This window comes from Geospiza fortis, unplaced genomic scaffold (genome assembly GCF_000277835.1).
Source record: "Geospiza fortis unplaced genomic scaffold, GeoFor_1.0 scaffold138, whole genome shotgun sequence".
NCBI classification, from domain to species: Eukaryota; Metazoa; Chordata; class Aves; order Passeriformes; family Thraupidae; genus Geospiza; species Geospiza fortis.
Genome location: NW_005054307.1, coordinates 256,275 through 280,982, shown reverse-complemented (window position 1 = coordinate 280,982; position 24,708 = coordinate 256,275). Strand labels below are relative to the sequence as shown.

Here is a 24,708-nt window from a genome sequence, read left to right as displayed (position 1 = left end):
AGATATTCAGAGAGAAAATCCAGCCTGTATCTAATACTTTTGGGCAGACACTCTAAGCTCGTATTATATCCCCAAATATTTTCAAAGTAATGGAAGCATGAAAAGCAAAATGCTAATTTATTCTAGCTGAATTACCCTTTGTACAATATGATGGCAATATAACAGGATTCTATAAAATCTTGTTCAGGCTGTTTATTATAATAAGCCCTTATGTGGTTCTCTGTTTAGTACCACCATACAGCATATATTTTCTATGCCAATAGACTATACATTTTCATTTTTTGAACAAAAGGATGCATTTTGCATCTTCTAAATGCTATGAATTTATCTACATGTATTTGAAATGCAAGCTTTAATTTTTCTTCCATGTTTATGTATCTTAAACATTATGATTGATATTTATGATGTGTCAGCCTGTTGATCTGTAAAACAAAACATTTTCAGAGTTTGTAACAGTAAAGTTCTCGTGCAGCTGCTAATACTTTTATATCTCTGTGGGGGTTTCAAAATATTCCTTAATTCAATTCCCATTGTCTGCATAAGAGGACTATAATATAATTAAATCCAGATGTTTTCTATATGTTATTCCAAATATTTGGGCATGCAGTGCATTGGTTCCAAAATTGAACAAAGGACATGATGACTCTCTGAAAAGATATCTACAGAATAAATAGACAAATACTAATATAATCATTAATATAAACGTTTCTATGACGTTGACATAGTGATTCTGATAAGCAAATATAATGAAGTGTACAGCATGTTGTATGTTACCCACAGAGGATATTTGATATCTCTCAATATCCGTGAAAATAGCAACTGTTAATATCCTGTTTACACATCCAGTCTCTCTGCGTGCTAGAGATGTTTAATTCCAGTCTTAGCAACATCCCCACAAAGTTTTCAATGATTGTTCATCAGGCTGAGTGTAAAAGCAACAGGAACCAAATCGACGCAAGTCAAATGACCCCAAACTGATCTGGGTGGCTATAGGCCATCCTCCAGGCAGAGGGGACATTGTGGAGCCTGTGCCATCCTCATGGGACCTTACTAGACAAAGATGTCCCACGAACACTCATGTATATGGACAGGCTGTAAGCCTGCAGAAATCTGACCTTTGCCATGAGGGGTGAACCTCTTTTCCTTCCCTTTAGGCTATGAACTCTTATTGCCACTGGCTCCTGGCAAACCCTCTGTGGTGCTGAACCTGCGTGAAGTCAGCAATTCATATGAAAGCAGACCCCACATTCCTTTCAGCCTTAAGAAAGGAATACCTGTTGTGACTTTTAATTGCAGCTTTGTTTTGCTTTTTAGGTTACTTTTTTTTTTTAATCTTTATAATATAAGATACAGAGGTATATTTCTCTTCTCCAACATTGTTAAAATGCTCTTGTAAGATAACTCTGACTGAATCAGGTACTCTGAGATCAGATTTAATGGGAAACAAGGCTGAATGATTCTTCCCTGACATCCTAATGTGTTTTTCAGTGCTAAGGGAACACCAAGTGTCACACGGGCATAGTAAATCATGAATTTTACTTGCTTACTTTCTTGTTCAGTAATCTATTTAATCTTTGCTTAATTAGTCCTGAAGTGACATCTCCTTTTTAATCTCCTAAAAATTAATTCCGAAAGAATGGTACAAAGGAAAATATTTTCTGCAACTTTTACACTTCTAGTATCTAGAATAGTGGAATGCTTAGATAACTAGGAAAAGACTTAAATCTTGCTCTGTCAGTGTTTAGTGACCAGAGTTAACATCCTAGTGCAGTGACTGTGGTTACTCAACAAGTCTCAGGCATCTGGATTGTTCCTTTCTGTACAAGATGCAGCAGAGATTGTCAGCAGTGGGCTTCAGAAAGTTTAGCTGCATGGAGGATTGGGACTGTCCTAGGGGCTAGAGGCCAGGGTATGCAACTCTTTGCACAGCTGCATTCAGATGCTTGGTGTTGACAGACTTTGAAAAGAGTAGAGCAAGGGGAGCTATTGCTTCACTGGATAGATAAATACACCATGAGAAGCTATACATCCGTAGCTACGAGCAGAATTTAGTGTAAACAGCATAAGATCAAATTTTCAAAATCCCCAAAACTTGCACCATGGTTACTAGTCGTAATGTGTTTTCTGCGGAGCACCCAAAAGCTTGAGCAGCACATGGCTCATTAACTTTCAATGAGACTAATGTGTCTAAATTACCCAGAGAGGTTTGAAAATACCTCCCTATTACTGAACACTTTTGAAATTCATACTGACTTTTTTAAGAGCTCTGATGGGAGCCATGTACTTTTGAAAATCTGATCATTTAATAAGGGGAACTTTTGCTTGTTGAGCTCCTATATTCTGTGACTATCTGTCCAGGAAAATACCATCATCTTTATGAGGATACAAAGCACAATAAGCAACATGGGTTTGGTAGGGTAGAAGAGCTTTTCAAATAATTTTTTTTTCTATTTTTTCTTTTTACCCTTTCAAAATGCAGAAATTCTGGCAAATGGCCCTAACATTTGCACTTTCTCCAATCTTAAATATTTCATTTTTTGTATGTAAGTGTTGATACAAACGAGCAAAAGCCAGTAAGTTCCAACAAGGGTTAGCTCTCTGGCCAAAGCTGTATACTTTTTTAAATGGTGCTGTAGGTGGAATTTCTGCATTTTGTTTCATGTTTTGGCTTTTTTTGGAAGAAATTCCTGGGGACATCATCATATCAAGTATGAACTGTTTTTTCTTTCCTGAGTTTAGCACAATCATGGAAGAATGGGAATGTCAATCAGTATTTCTATTTATTTTGATTTTGTGCCAGTTGAATCTTTCTTTGCAGATGGAGTTGTAGGCTTACAACTTGCATTGTGCTTAGGGATCTGAAGATCTCTCACAGTGTAACAATTTGAGAAGATGTTTGTAGCTCACTTTCCAAAAATTGGAAGCATATTCAATGGAAACATATCATGGGGGTTTTTAAAATAACAAATAGTATGAGGTTCTTCCTTGGATGGGAGAAGTTGTGTAATTGCATACAGGAAAAAAGAGGAGATGAAGGATTGTTTAATATTGTGATGAAAGAGAGGAAGAAGTTTGCCCTGCACAGCCATGAAGATCACTCTGTAAAACCCATATTAAGTTAACCTGATTAGGCAGTAGAATAACAGTGTAGCTCTTGTGTAAATGAGAATGAAAGATTCCTGAATGAGAACTCAGCAGATGTATTTTTTAAGAAAAGAAATTAATTAGAATATTTTTTATTGTTCTTTGTGCACTTAGTGACTCAGTAATTTACTGTAGCAGTTGAAGATCAGAAAGAAAACATTTTGTGTGTGAAGGTTTTTCTCCTTCCCCCTTTTGTGCCACTAAATTTTATTTCTGTTTGCATTTTCTAGGAAAAACATTTTTTTTTTGATGTAACAGTATATGAAAAAGCTGGATTTCTTTTGGTTTTTATTTAAAAAAAACAACCTTGGAGTATCCCAAACCCTCAATTACCATGTCTGCCAAAATGAGGAAGTCCATGTCAGTGGAGAGAAGTGCTATTTTTCTCTGAATTTATGCACAAGAACAATAAATGGGAGAGGCACTTTGTTTATTGAAGCAGGGAAATGAGGCAAACATATGATTCTCCTAATTTTATCCAATTTTCCAGGGATGCAGAGCATCCCTGCCTCTCCAGGCTCCGTGTTTTCCTGGGCTGGTGAACCATCTTGACAAATTTGGAATAGGTAATGTGCTCAGAAGAAATCAGTACTTATCACAGTGAGAAGGAGGAAAGGTACCCTGATCTTGACTCCTCTTCACCAAACATTTTCAGCCTTTCCAAATTTAGTATCAATAACTTCAGAGCATGCAATTATTAATAGGAATTTTTAGAAAGAGAAAAAGCTTCCACTTGCGATTGCAGAGTGAATTGGAGGCAAAGCTCCCAGATTCACGTAATGAACAAGCCAAGCCAGTGTCCAGGCCCTGGGAGCCAGCAGCTCCGAGGAAATGTGATGTGGTTGTAGCTACAGTGTGGGGCTGCTCTTGCCTCCAGCCCATCAGAGCTGGGGCTGAGGAGGGATGTCCTGTCATTCTGATTGAGCTTAAGTTAGAGGAGAATTTATTTGAGATATCTTAAAACTAAATAAAAATGAGTGCTAGGGTAGGCTTAATGACACTGCCAAAGAGAAAAGAACTTGTGTAGGTATGCTTTGGTATCATGAAAGCTGGCAGGGCCTGCACCAGGGTTCAACAGGAGTCATCACCAGAATGATTCTCATGAAGACCATCATAGTCTTCCCATCAGTGGAAGGTTATTCCTCTAATGTATTTCATTTAACACTCATTTTTAATTGCAGAAACCAAGTTTTTTGTGAGCGGGTAAAAAATTTACTTAGTTCCAGATTCAATGTCTTTCATTTCTAGCAAAAATCCCACTGCATGTATATATGTCATGTTCTGTTTGCCAGTAATTATTCTATGACACTACCAACCCTTTTTCATAATGAAACTAATTATACAATCTTGATTAAAATACTGTCTTAGTTCTTTTACTGACCAGTGTATAACCAAAATTGAATTATGAAGTTCTGCTTCATGTGAGTGGTATAAAAGCTTTCTTACACTGTGTATGTTTTCAAAAATGCTTTTTAAATTACCATTAGAAGTGCTTGCATAAGTTTTTGATAAGCAAGTAATCAGATACTAGACACCTTTTTGGCTTTTGAATCTAAAGAAACCCCTTCAATAAGCAACAGGGAGCAGTCCTAAAATCTAAAGTGTTTTAAGAGCATAATGTCCATTGAAAACGAAGTGGAATGTTTTTAATGGGTATTTCAAAGCTTATTCCCTCTGGATAAATAAGTTACAAAATACTGCATGTAAAATTTGAGACTCTTTGAAGTCTGTAGAAACTGTCCTGTTTGATTTCAGTAGGACTAGGAATTTTCTTCCACTGTATCTAGAGCAGGGACAGTTGAAAACTTTTAGAAAAGTAAACAAGAACATCTAAAGATGAAAAACAGACAAGTGAAAAGTGGAAATCACATGGTATGGGATCATCCAAAATAGAAGATATTGGTTAGCAAACACTGCACTTCTCCAAAATCCTGCAAAACATAGTTTCACTGAAAAATCTATTCAAACCCACAACTCTAATTAAGGGGTTTAGCTGCCAAATAACATGTTGTGGCTAAAGCCAAGTGAGTATTACAGAGCCATTCATGAGCAAAGGCATAAGCTTTGTACTTTGCTTTTGATTTTCTCATGGGAAAGTAATATAAATGAGAGTGATACCTCCCTGTTGGCTTTAACTGTTAGAAATGCAAAGCATGCTGAAATTGTACATAATTCTCTTCCAAAGGAAAGGAAATAGCATTTCAATGGTTTTCCTCAGTGTCTCGTTGAGTTATGGGGGTGCACAATTATTCTTGTTAAATTACTCTACCAGATGGAGGGTTACATTGTGTATTTAGCTAATTAAGTTGTAGGGGACTGGAATTTTATCCTAGAGCATAAAGAATCTATCTAAAAGTAAATTTATTTTAATTCTGTACACTTGTGAAGGTGTAGTATGGTTGTCCAACTAAGACTTCAAACGTGGGGATTTTCTTCTCACTTTGCTTAACATGAGGAGATGCTTTCACAAAGTTGGCCTTACCTACAGAAGTTCAAGAAGACAAAAGTGTCTTGAATGTCCAAACAACTTTTGAGCCAATTTTATCTTAATTTTTCTTCAGTGGGGCTGAATTGGCTTCCTGCTTTTGAGATGAACTTGGCCAATGGTTTTCATCTGCTAGGAGAGCAAGATATACTTTGTTTTGGTTGCTTTTGTTTTCTGGGCACCCTGTTGCCTTTGGACAACTCCAGAGTACGTTTCAACAGTCTAGACCTAACCAGCTCACATTTACTGATGACACTGATGCTCTGTTAAACTGGGGGAGAAGATGATGGTGTTTCATCATGAATTTCTGAAGGTTGGTGAAATACTGGACTGTACTTTTTACCTGACATCAGTGAGTTGAGTTATCACTGCTGGATATTTTCCAGATTAAAATCTGTGGGATTTAAGCGTCCTGTGAACTAGTTCCTTCTTTTATGGGGCTTGTGGAACAACATAATCATGAACATGATTATTCTATAAAAAATAGATTATGTATCTAGGGGTCAAATGGTGACCATGGCAAAAGCCTTGACTTGTGGGCTAGGGGATTATCTGTGACAGTTCTTCACTGAACAGAATATTTTTTCTTGGGATTCAGTGGCTTTGGGAGGAGGATTTGGACTGAAGAGTGGGATTTGCTATATTTGCAGAAAGTAGGATATTGTATTCCCAACACTTGTTCCCAGCTGGAACTGACTGGTATAGATGGTCAGAAGAAAGGGTAAGAATTACCAGTGGAGACCTAACCAAAAGGACTGCTAGTCATGCACATCTTAATTTATTTATTGAATTACTATGATTCAGATGAGGGATACCCTCTATTCAAGCACCTGTTTCATCTTCTTTTCTCCTCTACATCTCCTGAGAACTCAGATGAATTGGCTCCAGAAAGTTCTACAAAGGTGTAGTAAAATTACAGAATTTGACGACATGGAGAGAAGATGAAAATTAATTTTAAACTATCCTTATTCCTTAATTCTATGGTTCAAGCCAATATAGTAGTATTTGCTTTTTAATCCCCTACTTATTATTGGAAAAGGATATTATTTTACCTGTAAGAAGATTAACATGAACCTGACATAGTAGTGAAATGTCATGATTTCAGCAGACTTGAGGATTCATAAGGCCCGGTAAAACCACAGCCTTCTTGAAATTGCAGTAGAACCCTGTGGTGCAAATGCAAGGAGATGCTGTTTCTTTGCTAAAAACCGAAATTTATTTAAAATTCTATTGAGAGACCTGTTCTTTTGCCTTATAGGTTACATGAAGAACATATATCAACAGGAAATAATACATCATACTGTTCAGATATTCAAGATCTCCAATTTTGGCTAAATCCAAGCAGTACAATAAGTAATTTCTACATCTAACTCAATGAATTGTGCCTAGAAAGATAACGTTTGTTTGCATGGATAACGAAACAAATATTTTATGTTTCATACAGACCGCAGTGAATAACAAAGAAAAGTTAGATATTTAAAGTAGCTTCAGGGACTATTTAATTTTTGAACCTGCTTTAGAAAATTAGTGAAAATTTTGTAATCTTGTTAAATTAGTTTCCTTAGCCTGAAGAGAGCAGAAGGGCTGCAAGATCTTCTCTAATCTAATTAGTTCTTTTACCATGTGTTTCACTAAACCTGTTTTTTTATTTAGGGCACGGATATTTACCTTAGTCTGAAAAAATAAAGCATTCTACCTTTTACAGAAGTAAAATAAAGCAAAGGACTAAAGGGTTTCACATATGACCAGCACTCCCAATAAAGTGAATGGTTGTACAGGAAACAGTTTCAGTAGATCCTGAAAACACATTAGGTGATGCAAGCCAGAAAAACAAAGCATCTCCATCCTGTACTGCTGTATCTGGTTCTCTTGCCTTGTTGGGACCACCCAGCAGTCAAGTCCATGTAGTTCTTGGAAGAGCTTTAGAGGGCACATGTAAATAGCTTTCACTCTCATTAATCTAATTTAAAACTCTTTCAGAAGTGGCATTTTCAATAACCAGAATTGAGAAGTCATTGAACCCCCAGAATTACACTACATGCAAATTACTACCATCTTCTTGTCTGTCATCCAGTGAGGAGAAGGTCCATGTGTTACATTGTCCAATATTGTCTTCCATTGGGATTTGGCCTTCTATTGCAAATGTCAGTCAGCGATGTATGAAGACGAAGAGGCTCATCTTGCCTATGCTTTATATAATCCTGTGGAGGTGGATGAAGCACTCTGTGGCTGCCTACAGGAAGCCAGAGCAGCAATCAGAAACTTCATTTAGAGCAGAGAATAGTTACATGATTGTGAGAACCACGTGCCATAAAGGCTGTGGACCACCAGGTCTCTCAGGACTCATTCACAACTCTTCACAAAGCAGCTAAGGAAGCTGGAAACAGCTTTTATCCCTGGCCTGTGTGTCTCTGCCTCTCTCGCTTTCTGCCAGGCTTTGGTTGCAACCATAGTTTTTCTGAAGAAGCCCAGATTATCTTCATGTTTATCCTTTCTGGTGGTGCTTAGGGCTGTCTTGTGCATTTGATTCTGCCTACCTCAACTGTAGGGGAAACTGGGAAGTTCTCCTTAGCCCACAACTTTCAGACCAGCTTCTTAGGAGCCTAAGATATGACTGTTCTGGTTAGTTTTGTTGCAGTATTAATGTGGTATTTGACCTTTTCCTTAGTCTCCAGGTCCTGCATAGCATAGGCAGGTAGGCTGCTTTATTACTTATTTTTATTGCCAGGATCACTGGGAGCCCACAGCACCAAGGAATCTGTTGAGCTATGCAACGGACCTGATAAAATGAGGATCTCTTCACAGTGTGTTTTTTTCCAAATCTGCCCCTCCTGCTTCAGGATAAATCACAACAGAAATTTCCAAGTTATCTCATGATCCACATGCAGTATCTTCTTGAAAATATTCAATTGCCAGAGTGCTAGAAAGAAACTTGAGAAAGGATAAACCAGTAGTGTGCTGGCAAAACCCCCATTGTGCTAACCAGTGTCATCTTAATGTTTGTTTTGCAGTTCTGATGGCCTGTACCCACACATCATCATTTTGTGCTGTAACTTTGAGCTATCTTAGGCATGGAGTGTTGTGGTTATGTGTTATACAGCACAAAATCCTTGTTTGTACGTGAGTCTCTAGACAATAGTATTTAAAAAAGTAACCTGTGTGGTGTGAATAAACAGATTTCTTGACTCTGTATTCAGTTACTCATACTTGTTAGATATGAGCCAGAAAAAAACTCCTGCATGGAGTACAGTGTAGAATATATTCAAATCAGTACATATGACTCTTCACAGCTTAAAAAAACTATAGCTAAAGAAATAGAGAATACCTGTAAAGATTTGCTGGAAGATCTTGAAGTCTTTGTTTTTAATTTTTTCTGGTGACCTCATTATGTTAGGGAAGTTCAGGTTGCTGTTTTAAAAAGGATCTTAGTGATAACAGTTGGTGCCTGGGCAATGGCAGACAATTTATCTGTCTCAAGGAGGATGTCAGTTTTGCTGCTGTTGCTCATGCTGGTGTTGGATCTTTTTAGCCAAATTTAGCATCATTTACCTCGACTGCCCCACAGCTTTTCTAAGCCAGCCGGCTTGTGAGGAAAAGGAAATGCTTTCACTTTAGAGCCTTTAGGAATCTGGACAAAAGCTCAGTTTCTGTTCTTCAGGCTTCTATATAGGGCTTTAGCCTCAAGATGAGGACCTGCTTGCTATGCACCCTCTCCCATCCCCCATTTCCTGCTTGGCTTCATTAAATGCTGATTTGAAGTTGGCACACTCTCTTCTGATACAAAAGTACTACTGTGTTCCAGGAACCATCAGAAAGTAGTGCATTATTGTCTTTTACATTCTCTTCATATATGTCTTCTCCCCATGCGTAAAAAGGATTTTCATTCCTTCTTCTTAAATATCTCTGTATGTTTAATAAAAAGAAACAGTGAAGAAAAGGCCTGTCAAGAAAACCTCAGCTCATTTGGGAGCAATCTGGCCCCAGGCTATATTATTTAATGCTAGCATCTGCAAATTGCTAATATTAAGCAGAGCAGAGTATAGGGCGTAATGACTTCACTGAATCATTTTTCTATCTCTTTGCTTGTATTTGACCATCATGTTTCTTAGGAGAGACTAGTTGATTTCACCTATCAGTGATAGCTCATGTGATGAAATTAATGTGTACCTACATAGAAGCCTGTATATTTTCTATTTTTAAGAGTACAGTTACTTTATTCTTTCTTCCTCTATGAAGCCACTGTGAAATATAAGAAAATTAATTCAGACAGTGTTTTTCTCTTTCACCTACAGCCAAAGTTCTTAGTTCTGTAGACACAATTACAAGTCATGGCAAAATGTTAGGTAACCAATCCTTTGATTGCCTGTGATATCTTCTGCTGTTGTTTAAACTAATCCTTTCTGTGTCTTTTATATCTGTTTCCCACTTAGAATAATTTAAAGATCAACGTCAGTCCATAATTACCAGCACTAAAAAGAGAATAAACCAGGTAATAGCAATAAAACTGAACAAGCCATATTACTGCAACATCTCATTATTCCAAATTATGCTACATCTGCATAAAAAAGTAGTTTTCAGACTAATCTTTCCTGAAATCCTCTGAAGTAGATCACTCAAATGGGTACCAGCTGATTTCCATTGAGAACATGGGCTTTGATGGCCTTCAGAGAAAATAGTGGTGTCTTTTTGTTTTCTTTGCAACAAGACACTTTCAAATAATTTATGTTCACTTTCTCCAAGTGTAAATTGATTATTACTTGTTCAAAAATGCTAAATATAATAGAAGTGCAAAGATCTGTGGAGCAGAGAGGTCAGCTAAACAGAGACCAAGTAAACCAATATCAGCGGTATATAATTTCTTAGTAAGATTTTAGATTCACAGCCCAACCAACCAGACTGCTGCCATGAAAATTTGCCATGCTGTGTTGTTCGTCCTCATGGCCACATTCCTGGCTATGTGCTCTTGTTTTTCTCTTGTATGTGGCATTTGGGCTCCTAGGTCAGATGATTCAGTCCACTACTGTTGGAGTCATCAAACACAGCAAAACCTGCACCATTCCACACCTTCAGCACTTAGAGAGGCCTCTTTTCCTCAGGAAGGTGAGATACAGGATGTCTGCTTTCTAGGGTAGAATTAATCTAGTTTTGAGTTCTGGACCCCAGTGGGATGGTTAGGGTATATCAAGTTAGCCATGTGCATTAATTTTCTTGTTGTGTCAGTGTCTTGGTTCATGGTTGAATCGCCATATAGATTCCCTGATGGTATTTTCAATAATTTTGTGGTATTACTGTAGTAAAAAAAAGGTACTTCTTACTGCTTGAGAAAGCTACTCTGCAACAAGCTAGGGAGTAAATCTTAAGCCTCAAAAGTTTTTTGGCATTGGCTCCCTGTGTGACCATTTTCCCCATGGAGATGAACATAGCCAGCTGTGGCAATGGATTAATTAAGCTGAGCAAAGGAGCAAATAATGTGCAGTAAAAATACTTACAGGGTGGCTAATGCAAAACAGTTATTTTGAACATTACCCCTCTATAGAACCACTTCTAAGAGCCACTAGTTAAAGTACTGAGCCAAATACTCATTTGAAACATAAGGCAAATTAATTATAATAATTCTGGGTCATTTGCTACTAAGACTTTCCAAGTTTCTTGCAAATACTATGGGAACAATCTAATTAAAAAAAAAGGTTTGAGAATTTTATTTTCACTTTTTTCACATTGCTAATGATCATATTTCAAAGTTTAAAGGACTAAAACAGTTTCTAAATGATCTTACATATGTGCTGTGAGGCAGTCAGTGTGTATATGCATGTATATGTTTATAATTCCAATCCACAGCTCCATATTTGAAGCTTAAAATACTTAATTTTGCCTTTTTAACTGTCAGAAGAGAGTTGACAATAGATGTCTAATTACTGCCCTCATGCAGGAGTGCACTGAAGCACATGGGATTGCTGTGGTGATCCACACCTCTTGCAGTGAACAATAATTCTGCCCCAGCCTTGGTGGAGCAGGATGGTTCAGTGTTTTCTACAGTCACACCCCAAGCCAATGCCTCAGCCACTGCTGGGAGTCAAGAAACCAATGTTCAGTTCTACATTTTTTTCATTCAACCAGATATCCTCAAATTGCTTAGATTTGTATGTTTAGTCCACTGAAACCAGAATTCATTTTGCTCGCCGTTGAGTCCTAGCAAGTACCATGTTAGGAGCTGGCAGTGTCTCAGGGAGAAAATTCAGGAAAGCCAGAATTTGAAGCAAACACTCTTCAAACATTAGCTTTGATTTGTATTGTGGGGTTTATTTTATAATTTTAAAACCACTATCCTCCATGCCATTTAATATTAAAATTTATCATTTCCATTTTAAAATTATTGCTGTTTTTCATGCATCTTCTCGGATGGCTCATAAATTCATAAATTTACTTTAAAATTTGTTTTCTGTTCTTATATGATGGATTCAGATGCAGAATGTGATGGGAATTTGGTAAAAATAGGAAGAGAATTGCTATGACTGAGCATGAAACATTTACATAGGGGTGGAGAATTTCTCCAGTGAGTGTTGCAGAGGATTTGTATCACATTCATCTGTCACAGGTGCACAAGACAGAATATGTACAAACATATTCTCCTCATTTTTAAAACTACAGAATAGTAGAAATGGAAATAAATGTAAGTGCAAAAGGAGTGAGTGCCTTTTCTTTTAAATGTCATCACACCTGGTGAGATCTGTGATGGTAGCATATACTGTAATCATAGCCCATTATCATATTTTATATTTTCAATTTCATTGCAAATGGTATCTGAGATAGTACACAAGTAATCTGTACTTTATTGTTAGAACCATTCATCTTAACAGTAATAGTAGGTGATAAAAATAAATTTCTAATAATAGGTTTATTATTAAAGATTTCCAGTGTTGTTGTAGCCTGTGTATCTTGGTCTGAAATGTATTTAAGGCACAGGGTGTTCAGAGGGCAGCCCTTGCCACGTGCAATGCAATATGTGACAAAGGTCAGTGTGTGACAGCAGGTACTGCTGGTCACAGCAGCCCTGCAGTGAGGTGCAGCCCCCTTGCCTTCCAGTGACCATTTCTAGCCTGCCCATCCCTGAGAGAACAGGTGGGACAGAAGGAAAAAAGGTGGGCAATGTGACATGAGGGAAGGGACTAGTATTAGAAGTGTAGGATTGAGTTCCTGGCCCAAAGTGGCAAATGGTGGAATTCTGAATTAAGTGAAGATATAATGTATTTTGGTTTTCTGCTAACTCTTGCTCTTTCTTTGAGGCTGGGTTTAAGTCTGTGCATAGGAGAGAGAGCTGACCTCGGTTTTGGCTTTCTTTATTTTGAGATATTGCTTAGCCAATCCTCAGTTCCAGAAAGGGAAATATAAACAAATTCTCTTCCACAATTGCCTTTCACTGGCTCTTAGCAGTCTGTTTGATAGCAGTCTGTTTATTTGAAGAACAAATCAATGACTACATGAAACACTTTATTGTGCTAAAAATCCTACAAAATAAAAAGCACAGCAGAGCTGGCGTTTATATGAAAAGACTGTATCCATTGAGGAAACAAAGGTGGAATTTGCCCAAGGTGCGTTAAATATAATCCTAGGTTTTCTGGGAATCAACCCTACTTCTTCATTTTCAGAGCATATATTTTTCTCTGTAAATGTTCTTAGGACACTGTCATAAATCTAGTTGTTTGGTGTGTTACTCAGAAAACACTAAAGTTCTGGGCCTAAAATTGCTGACCAAGAAATGTTCTGCCAGCAGGGCTTGTCGTAATTTATATTTGTCAGAGAAATCAAAAGGCGCCAGTGGAAGCTAATCTCTGTTTCTGCAATTAACCTTAATCCAGTTATAACCTTCCAAGTTCCAATATGAGTTTTCCAAGTTTTCACCTACAAGAGAGATAAAAATAATGTAAATTAAATTTGCATTCATTTATATGTATTCATTAATACATATGGTAGTAACAATAATTAATGGGTAACTTCAAAGTTGCAATGGAATGAGAAAAATGCTGGGATCCCAAGCACTTCAGCTCTCTTTCCTAGCTTGTAATCTAACATGAAGTTGTATGAGGAGCAACAGGATGACTGAGAAGGTTGGGCAGTAAAATCTCTGCCTCCAAGTCCTGCTTGGACCAGATGAGGTCCTACAGGGTCAGTGGTGTCTGACACAAGCCAGGAATTGGGTTTGTAGTCACAAATTTTCTTCTCTTCATTTCCAGCTTCAGAGCCCAATTTGAAGGTACGTTCAAGATTAAAACAAAAGGTGACAGAAAGGAGAAGCAGTCCTTTGCTCAGGAGGAAGGATGGAAACGTCAGTTCATTCAAGAAGCGTCTTTTCGAGGTGACAGGTGAGTAAGGATGGGGAAATTCTGCATAATTTGCCACCGTTCACAGAATAGTGGTGGTACTTCAGCATTGAAACTGCTGAACTAAATGAGCATTTGCAGTATTTGGCCTCACCCCAACAATTCTTGCTTTGATTTTGCATTGATATTTAGTAGATTTGTGGCTTTTTCAGGTGATCAGGCCATATCTTTATGCAATCAACTCTTACTAGTCTATAAGACATTTATCTGAATTCACTTTATGTATCATGATTATGTCACACCAAGATGGAATTAAAATACAACTTGAATAAACACATTGGTTTCCCTGTATGTGCAATTCTTGTGACAACTTTACACTATATGTCATATGTGAAGTTGGAACAGAGATATGAATGTAAGCATGAAAGTAAAGTGTTTTCCTGATGAATTACTTCCAGATTATAATTTTTCTACAGCTAATTTAATAATTCCATTTACTGAAGCCTCTATGAGATTCTTGATATCTACTTCCTTAATTTTAGCTGATGTCTTTACAGTTTGCACACTTACAAATAAGGTATAATGTGAAATATTTATTACTGGAGGTCTTTTCCTGATGCCATTGAAAGAGCAGAAACATTAAAATAGATGTCTTCTTTTCCTACCTCTGACAATAACTTGAAGCCTTTCAGATTGTTGTGGTAATTATTAATATTGACTATATGATATTTCAGATGTTTCATAACCCTGGTTAAACACTGTTACCTGAAATCTTTTCCCCCTTGTTTTTATTCTCTTAACTGAAAATAGCCCCTCATTCAAATGCCTATTTATGCAAAAAATGCTATTTTAATTTTCAAAAAATGAGAAAAAGAGATTGTGTGTCTCTGCTTCTCTGATACAGATTGAAAATACAGTGCAAGACTTTCTATATGGCCAGTTAGTATAGCTGGGTATGGAGTCACTTCAGTAAATCAAAGAGTAAGAGATCCAAGTAACAGCTAGGAAGCCTCCTGTGACGTCAGTCAAAGTGAAAATGTATTTTTGCATATGAACTAAGGCATGGAGAGTAAATAAGCAAAGAAGTAGCTGTAGAATATTTGCTGCCACATTTAGATAATTTCTTCAACCTCTTGAATGCTTTAATTTGAAAGCTGTCCCTTGAAAGAGGGTTACTTCCACTAGTGGGTTACTCTTCAATCTTTAACCTTAACTGTTTCCCTTACAGATATATATAATTTATATCAGTGTAGAATTAGAATAACTCAATACAACAGCACACAATGAGGTCATCTCTCCCCCTTTGTCTTAGACAGAACTTGGGACATTTTAAGTCAAGATAGCATGCAGCTTTTCAAATCCTATTTTAATGTCTTTACACAGTGTAAATATTCGTTCATATTTGTACCAAATATGTAATGAAGGTGTGTATTTTGCCATTAGTACTTGTGTATGTAATGATTGGTCCACAATGGGCTCATCCCCTTCCTAGACAGAAAGGATGGCAGTAGGCTTCATCTCTCACAGAGCCAGGAGTCTTTACAATTGAAAAAGAAAGAGTTTCTTTTTTTTACTGATTACAAGCTCTGTGTCAGTGTCTCTGCCTGATACTGAGTATCATAACCATCTTTGTGGGAGAAACAAATACTAAATTCTTCTTATGTGACTCAGACAGATTAGAAGGGGAAAGATCAAGAGTATCTTTCCTTCTTAGTTGTAAAAAGAAAACCAAAGAAATGGAAGATGAATCAAGAGTCTTTAATGAAAGTAAAAAGTGTAACCAATAGATATTTTTCAACAGCAAAAAAAGCCCTATGCTATAAAGATTATATAATTAATCAAGATTATGTGTGCCTTTCTAGAGTGAAATTCATGTATGTTTAATCTGTTTTTCAGAATCCTCAGTCAGTAGCAGCTCCCCTGGATCAGGTCCCAGTTCCCCAAGCAATGGTCCGACCAGCAGTGCAACAGAAAATGAAACCTCAGTTTTGCCATCTAACATTCAAGCTGAGGTAAGACTCATTATTGAGGTAGTTTCTCAGGTTTCTAGACTAAGAAGATGGAAAATTTGATTTGATTATACTCACTAGCAGAGTAATTGGGGTACCGGGACACTACAGGCTGACATCTCAGTATGTTATGTATGTGATATATCTTTATGTATGAGATGCATGGATGCATCTATGTGTCAGAAGACTCTATGGTAACAGAAGTTCAGGGAAAAGCAGCAGTAGTGCTACGGGAAGAGTGGAGGGAGCTGTGAAAGGAACTTGGTTACAGAATGTTACCTTCTGGGGTGACCTGAAAGAGGTGCTCAGCGCTGAATGCTGATAGAGAACTCCTGCATACAAAACAGTGGTTTAGGCATTGGTGATCCTAACACATAAGAGCTAAGCAGGTCCCAGGTTCAGATGAATGCTGAAGTAGATTTCTTTAATCACAGTATTTGAGTTAGGTGACTAAATCCTTGTCACATCTCCTTTTATTTTACTGTATCTCAGTTTCCTTATCAGGGCAATACTTAACCACTGTAAATGTCATGCCAGAATTCTTGAATACTTGTTCTGTAAAGTGAGATTGTAAATGGAAGGAATCTTAACTACTCCTTATTCTGTTTCATACATACGTGCCTATAACAACAGGAATGCAGATGGTAAATCAGTTGTGATAAACCTCCTTTAGCACAGATGATGTGCCCAAGTCATGCTTCCCATGGCAATATTGTAAAGGGACAATAAACTAATTTGACTAAGAGAGACTCAAATTCCACGATATACTATATCCAGCCTATACTTACCACAGTTCCAGCTTTGGTGGTAAGGTTTTCTATTAATTGTTGTTTTATGCTGTTTATGTTAGAAAAATTACATAAGAAAATGTGATTCAACAGAGTTTTAGTTAATGGAGCTATTTCTCCAGGTCAGTGGCAGGACATTCACCTAAAAAAAACCCCTGGAATGGGCAGTTCAACCTCCAGCAGTGACTTTTCCCCATAATGAATTAATTGTGTGTGTGAACTATGATCCAGGGGGCAGGTGGGTGACCTCTGCACACTGATTAGTAGCCTCTCTCTGGCCCGTAACCAAAAAGAAAAAAAAATTGCATTGATGGCTAACATGTGGTCTTGTCTCATAGCCCCCCATATGTGATTGCAAAGAAATTCAAATGATGCAGAGTAAGATCCATCATTAGGATTAGATCAGATCCTACATCAGTGGAATTAAGTTGTGTGTTTTACTACTGGGAATGTTTTAGATAATATTTTGGGTAATATGTGGGTGTAATTATGTGCTGTATGAAACAGGAACTCTTATCCAATTGGATCTTTTACTGACTTGAGGATTCTACAAAATGGAGGGGCAGTAATGTCTCAGACTGATATGTGGTGCTCATGACTTTGCATGTTACAGTTTCTGGACACTTGCACCATCAGAGATACATACAGGCTGGTCAGGCGGTGGTCTCTGGGGAGATTTGGAAAGGTTGTGGCAAGAACCAGCGGCTATATTCTGTTTGCTAGTAGAACATTACATTGCATATTATTTGCCACTTCTGTGCCAGACATAAAAAATTATAACCCCAACATTCATTCAAAGATGTTCAAAGAAGCCTAAAACGTTCCTTTAGAAGCTGAGCTCTGCATGCTGGCTTCGGTCACTTCACTTGGTGAAATGTGCTAAGAAGCTGAAACTACAGACTTCCACTTCTGGATCCAGTTGGGGATTTCTTTACCTCTCTGGTTACTTGACTCTCAGTACTGTGGTCCTGTGGGTTCAAACATTTTCCATAAATCTCAGCTTCAGTGATTCTTATTTCAGTGGGATTTTCTTTGGTAGTTTAACAGCAGCCAAACTCCTACATATCTCTTTCCTAGTTTAGTGTTAGCCAGCTCTCAAAGGCTATACAGCTAATCAATTTTTAATCCAATTCACAAAGTACAGAATTTTCTAATAATAGGTTGAGTGTTCCAAAATCACCCAAAATATGTCTTGTTTTTCTGCAATCCCGTATGACTCACATGGCTGTTGTTTCATAATCGTTGTTGTGACATTTGCAGTAAGCGTTGTGCTCATATCTGAGTGGGTGGATGGCCGTGGTTTTCATGGCAGCAAATAAAACACTTTTTGCTGGGGAAAAACAGGTTGCTATGACAGACTCATTTACCAGTAAAACATGAGTCAGTACCGTAAATGATTACACTCCATGCAGGGACAGAATTAGAGCAGTATCAATAATGAAACAGATTTTTAAAGTATTTTTACCACATCCATTGAAATAGTGAGACTTTAAAGTGGTTTACTCTCTGGAGCAGACAGTCTCGTGGGTAGACGGTTACAATTTTTTGAATGAACAAAGGTGCACTGCACATGCTGCAGCTTTGCAGATAATCTTTTACTATCACAGTTCCCTTAATAATACTTTCACTACCATTTGTTAAAACACTGGTCTCATTATATGAAACTTGAAAGTTGAACTCAGGATTTTAATTGCGCCTTATAAATAAAATCCTGTTTTTATTAGGCACAGTTGTCTCCAGTATCATCAAGGTTCACCGCAGTAGCTATTTGTCTCCTGTAGCATGCCATACTCTTTCAGGTCACCTGCTGTGCTGAGGCTAAATCTTACTTGCCTGAGAAATGCAAGCAGAATTGAGCCCCTGCACAGCATGTCCCTTGAGTTCAGAGGGACAACCTGCTTTAGTCATGTGAAATGATTAATTTTAGGCATTCATGGTCTGGTCATAAGCCATTGAAGGCAATGGAAAGTTTCCAGTTTGTGTAACTGGGCTTCAGATCAACTTCTTTCTTATATTTGTGATTTGGAAAGCAGTATTTTCTAGAATAACACTTGATTATACAGGAGACATAAATTACATATGGGACAGATAAACCCATATTTGTTTAGTACAACTCCACAGCCCCACGCTTTTAATACTCTGCTCCTTGACGTGATCTTTGTAAGAAGCCAGTGGAAAAATGTGTAGGTTTCTGACCAGCTGATGAGGTTTGTGTCAAGTGTATGTGGAGTGAGTTTAAATTAATTTTTTCAAAGATCATCTCGAAAGCTTCAAGAAAGACAAGTGTAAGTCTTTATGAATATTGAAAGCTGTGACAATTAGCTTCACAACTGACAAGTATTAAAGCTAAACCATTTTGTCTTCCTCTCGTAATCTATAAATGTGCATATAAACATGCACACGAAGGTGTTCCTGCCTCTCAGCAGGTCGCACAGCACAGCCAAAGCATGGCTGCTCATGGTTACTTGTTGATCATCGTGCTCTGTTACACTGAGTTCTTGTACTATTTTAAGAAAGAGGATAACTCTGTTGACAGGCTATTTTAAGCATCAGTAAGCAGGATCTATGGACCCAAGGAGTGGGTACGTGGAGGAGCAAGTAGGGCATGTTTCTCTTTGGGATAATTTAGGTGCCAGTCCAAACCACCATGTCTGCCAAAGACATGGCTGAGCCGTGGTGCTGCCAAATGACTCTCTTGGCAACTCCTGCATGTGCCACCATTGCAAAGGTGGTGTTGACTGTGTAAAAAGAAAAGCTGCAGCTGGGATCACAAATTTCTGCCTCTGGGAGGCCCTGCTTGAGCAAGGTAGTTGCATTGTATGACATCCAGTGGTGCCTTTGAACCTCACCCATTCTGGGATTCTGTGATGCACAGAGAACCCTAATCTGTGCAGGTGGGACATTTATTTTGGGAGATGAGGTTAAACTGATGCTTAGGATAATATTACCTGAAAATATTTTAAAAAATCAATCACTTACCCAAAGGAAAATTACAGATTATTATCAATATTAGAAATTAAAGGAGGATGTTTTTACTAATAAACTCCCATTTTCAATGTTAAACTGTTGTGGTAAATAACATCACTGTTTCTGCCTGATCTAACAATCGTGCCTGACCTTAGTGTGGTAGTGTGTTTTACTGCTATATACCCTGCCACTGTTATTTTTATTAATTTAGATCTTAAAAGGTAATAGTGGCATACAAAAAACCAAATATTAAACATAAATCTTTCAAGTGGCTTTGTATCGATGCTGCAGTTGCTACAAATTTGGTTATATTCTAGGAGGCACATTAAAGTGTCCTTTTTCACTTCAATATTTGTAGACTACCTCCATAATATTTCCACAGTTTTGATACTAAATCCATACTTGGATTTATTAATGGTCAAAGGTGGATGTTATCAAGGCAAGACACTGTTAGCCAGGAATTAATGTAGTATACAAGTGGAGCTTCTTTGTTTCCTACGCTATCTGTTGACATTCCCTAGGTACCAAAAGAAAGTTACAGGGAAAGACTTCTACTGTTATTATCTTAGTGATAGGTCGTATCTCCAAACAAACTGTATGAGGAAGGTTATGTTTTGGAATAACATCCTGTGTTTTTGTGCTTAACCACTTTTCATTGATGGTCTGAAGTTGCATTGTATTAGCACGAAGTATTTTGCAGAGTTAATTGATATTCCAGGTTTGTCCGGGGGAAAATCTACAGCTCCCCACAACATGCTTGACAAGTTATTATATTTACTTTAGTCAAAGCCCGAGTGCGCAGTATCCCTCTTGGAGGTGGTCTATTATTGGAGTCCCATATGCTTTTTGTTTGGGAAGAAAGCAGTCACTGTGTCATACTGTTACACAGGGTATTCTTTTTCAAGGATGTTGTTCCCTTGGGGACCATATCATGCCAGAGTTCCTAAGTCTAATAAGACCTTTGTAGCTCTTATTGAGTCAAAGTTCTGGGAGGGAAGCAAGAGTTAAACAGAAAATATAATTCAAGCAACTATACTAGACCACATGTTGAAAAATATCACTGTTCAAGCAGAAAGGCAAACGCTTCAAAAAGATTCCTGATGTGGTAATCTTTTTATGTTTCTCCCCAATTAATCTATGGAAATAAAAAGGGTGATCTTTGTAGAATGTCTGGTTTTATTTTATAGTAATTAAAAATATATCAGCAGTTCCATGTCCTTGAAAACTATACCACAAGTCTTCAAAAGAAGTGTTAAAAATTTTAACTTGAACAGATTAGGAAAGCTGTGAGGGGTATCCCATTATCAAAGAATGACAGGATGCTTGTTTTGTATATATGCAGAGGGAGAGAGAGAAAGAGAGTCTATTATTTTAAATGGCAGATGCCTTGCTTTCTACACAGAATTTCCATGTTAATGGAAGTAAATAATGTGCCTGAAACATACCCATATCATAATCTGGCTAACAAAATACATGGACTAGTTAAAAACCACATTTCATACCTTAGTACCTTACAGCTAAAGTCATAACAACCGTGGTGAAGGTTTAATACATCTCTGTTCATGATTCAGCTGGATATAATCCTGAATTCACTGGATAAATTTCCACTGAGATTGTTGGAGTGACTGTCCAGTTGATGAGAAGAACTGATGTTGAGTTGATGAGAAGTTGATAAGATGATCTAGGAATCCTCAAGATTTCAGCTTTCCATGGAAATTTGATTTACTAACTAAGGAATAATCATGGACACATATCAGCTGTTTTCTTAAGAAAAGAACTATCAACAGTGTTTTCACAGGGATAGTAATTTTCTGTATCTGGAACTCCATTGGGTTGCAAACCAATGACTGGCACATAATTGGCTTTCTGTGTATTGGGATAAAAGCATAAAATAACCAAGGTAAAAAGCTTGGAGATTAACTTTCATTGGTTTTTCCCCTTTATTCCAGCACCTGGTTTCCCAGCAACGCCTTTTGATACAGGATGAATCAGTGAACTTGTTGAGTCTGTACACATCCCCTTCTCTGCCCAACATTACCTTGGGACTTCCAGCAATACAACCTCAAATCAGTGTAAGTGACCAGTCTCAAATGTTCCTGCATACGTTTGCTTCCAGAAAACCTGCTTTCTGATTGTTCTCTTTATATTTTTAGCATTTTGGAACACAAGCAATCCAGAGTAGGAACCAGACCTCTCCATGCTTTGGGCACAACTTGAAAGCAATATTATTCTTGATCTCAAATAAACAAGTGCCAGTGTGGATCTTAGCTAAGTACGGGCCATGTGCATTGCATTTATGCCAGATAACAGATTTCAGATGTGGCAAGAAGTATATGAGGAGATCATTTAGTATAAAAGTTGAAAATATATGATAATTTCTACCTGTAACTTTTTTATGAGATTCCAGTAATGACTTAAGCTGAGCTGGAATGTTGTAGGAGAAGAATGTAGTATTCCTCTAGCTCAGTAAAATACCTGAAAATTTTGCTACTTTCAAAATTTACAGCAGGTCAAAATTTACCTGCTTTCCAACAACAACAACAACAAAGTAAAAATACTGATATGTGGTGGTTCTATACAAAAGTGTGGGAGTTGGTAACTTCTATGAAGAAATTAGGGGTTGTAAGCACAGGTTTCATGGAGGTGAAAAAAATATTAAATCTATACAATCGACAATGGTTTGTAATAATGCTACTTAATTCCAGCGCTAAATGAAGTTTAAGTCAAAGTTCCATGTTATTTTGTGGCATTTTCAATACATTTACTGTTCTTAGCAGCAATGTATTGCTGCAGTCTAACATTTTAACATCAGGTACAGAACCTTGCAAAGAAAATTATGTAAGCCTGAAATCAGTTCTCTAGAAATATTAGCAAACTATTGTTTTTGAAGGATGGAAAAATTGAGCATCATGAAAGGTAATGCTTACTTTCTCAGAGGATATCATCAAAAATTTCTTAGCTATTTCGCAAAAATATAACTAGCTTCAACTAGCTTCAAAGTAAAGTTATAACATTAAAAAGAAAGGAAAATATGTTTAATTTGCTCACTCAAATCTTATAAGCTTTTGATGTGGCCAACTAGCACCAAATATTACTTTTGGCATTAGAAAAAACAAAGGAATTGATTTATACAAGTAATGTTTATTTCTGTTACTAGAACAAGCAGTTGCAAATTGAATATACAGCTTACTTTGGTGTTTGTTTTTCAGGGGAGGAAGATAGCAGTGTGAAGTAAGCATATACCAAAAAAAAAAAATTGTGAAAACCTTATTTTAGAATTTAATGGAATTCACATTGTCAGAGATACTGTTTTTACTATGACTTACCATTTGTGGTTATCTGTAAGCCTCAATGTGCATATTTCTGTTAGATTATTATTCTTGCTGTAAGAATTGTTATTCCGCTTGAACTACTATTTCAAGATTTTTTTTTTAAATAGGCAAAGAACAAAGTAATATAAAGTACATTTGCAATTATGAAGGGCCAAAACTTCCAAAAGCTTTAAATCAATAACTGTGCAATTTATAAGGCACTTCAAAATGCCACGCACCTAACACATCTCTTGATGATTCTGTAGATGAGACTTTAACTGTATAAGCTTGCTTTGCAAAGGGTAAAACTTACATTTGTGCTGTCCTTCAGGGAGTCAGGGAGTGCTCCAGGAAAAGTAATAGCTTCCCACTACTACAGGTAACTATTTTGTTTTGCTGATTGGCTTGCTGTTTGATGGAAAGTTACATGAAAAACCAAGCCTTGCCTATTTCAAACTCAATGCAAACTATTTCCTCTGATCCTGTAGTTTCCTGTGTTGGAGGCTGTGCAAAGGTCTTTAGAAATTTTAAGGATAGTTTCTGTCCTTGCATTAATAATGTTCTAACTAGTAATTCCTTATGCTTTGGCTTTTATTGCTGGTTTTTTTTTCAACTGGTTTCAGTACTCAGTTTGTCACAGCATTACATTTAACTGGCATGTTCTTCCTTTTCATCTCAAAGTGTAAGATAGGGATGTTAACCTTTTCTCCTGTATGTGTTCATGAAGACGCAAGACCATCTAATCAAGCAGAGGTATAAATGGCCACTTACTTCTTTGGGAAGCAGTTACCAATGCTGTTGTTCTTTGACAGGCTTCGTCGTCATTCAAAGAAAAGCAGAAGGGGGAGACCCCACCACTTAGACAAGGAGTGGCCTTGGCTGGACAGTATGGAGGAAACATTCCTCCATCATCAACTCATCCTCACATTGCTATGGAGGGAAAGCCAAACAGCAGCCACCAAGCTCTCTTGCAGCATCTGTTACTGAAAGAACAAATGAGACAGCAAAAACTTCTTGTGACTGGTAATGATCAAAGCTCCAGAAATACTAATTTAAGATGTTTTTAATGACATTTGTGTTTGGTTTAAACTAAATGCGGTAATTACATATACCGCACATCCTAACTCTTGGGAAATGTGGAAGGGTGGAAGAAAAAAGGACAGCATCTTTGTTTTCCCTTTTAGTGATTCTGTTCCAGTCTGTTAGCCTGAAAGAATTCAATGATTACAGAAAAGAGAAAATGATTACTTCATCACATTCTTTTGTAGCAGCTGAACTTCCCAGCATGGCGAGGCACGTGATACACGTCCCACTGCATCAGTGCAGATGCAGAGTTCTGCAATGTACACCCCTCTTCTTACTGAAAGCTTTCTTTCCTGTTAGAACTATTATTGGTTGTTTTTCACAGGGGAGTGAAATGTCCCTGTTTTGCAGGAGCGGTTCCTCTTCATCCACAGTCTCCTTTAGCAGCAAAGGAGAGAGTCTCACCTGGCATAAGAGCTTCCCACAAACTGCCTCGTCACAGGCCACTGAACAGAACCCAGTCTGCTCCTCTTCCTCAGAGTACTTTGGCCCAGCTGGTCATCCAGCAGCAACATCAGCAATTTTTGGAAAAGCAGAAACAGTACCAACAGCAGATCCACATGAATAAGGTGAGTTCCCAAAGTAAAGAATTTCCAATAAATT

The 24,708-nt window shown here is 37.4% G+C and overlaps 1 protein-coding gene across 1 annotated transcript in view; it reads left to right on the top strand.

The window, feature by feature from the left end:
- The window catches only part of HDAC9 (histone deacetylase 9), a 275,406-nt gene that overhangs the window by 55,658 nt on the left and 195,040 nt on the right, over positions 1–24,708 (top strand). Inside the window, exons 6-10 of the mRNA XM_031066816.1 lie at positions 13,861–13,989; positions 15,844–15,959; positions 21,661–21,783; positions 23,835–24,045; positions 24,457–24,674. Coding sequence (XP_030922676.1) covers positions 13,861–13,989; positions 15,844–15,959; positions 21,661–21,783; positions 23,835–24,045; positions 24,457–24,674 — 797 coding nt within the window. The remainder of the gene's footprint in view (positions 1–13,860; positions 13,990–15,843; positions 15,960–21,660; positions 21,784–23,834; positions 24,046–24,456; positions 24,675–24,708) is intronic.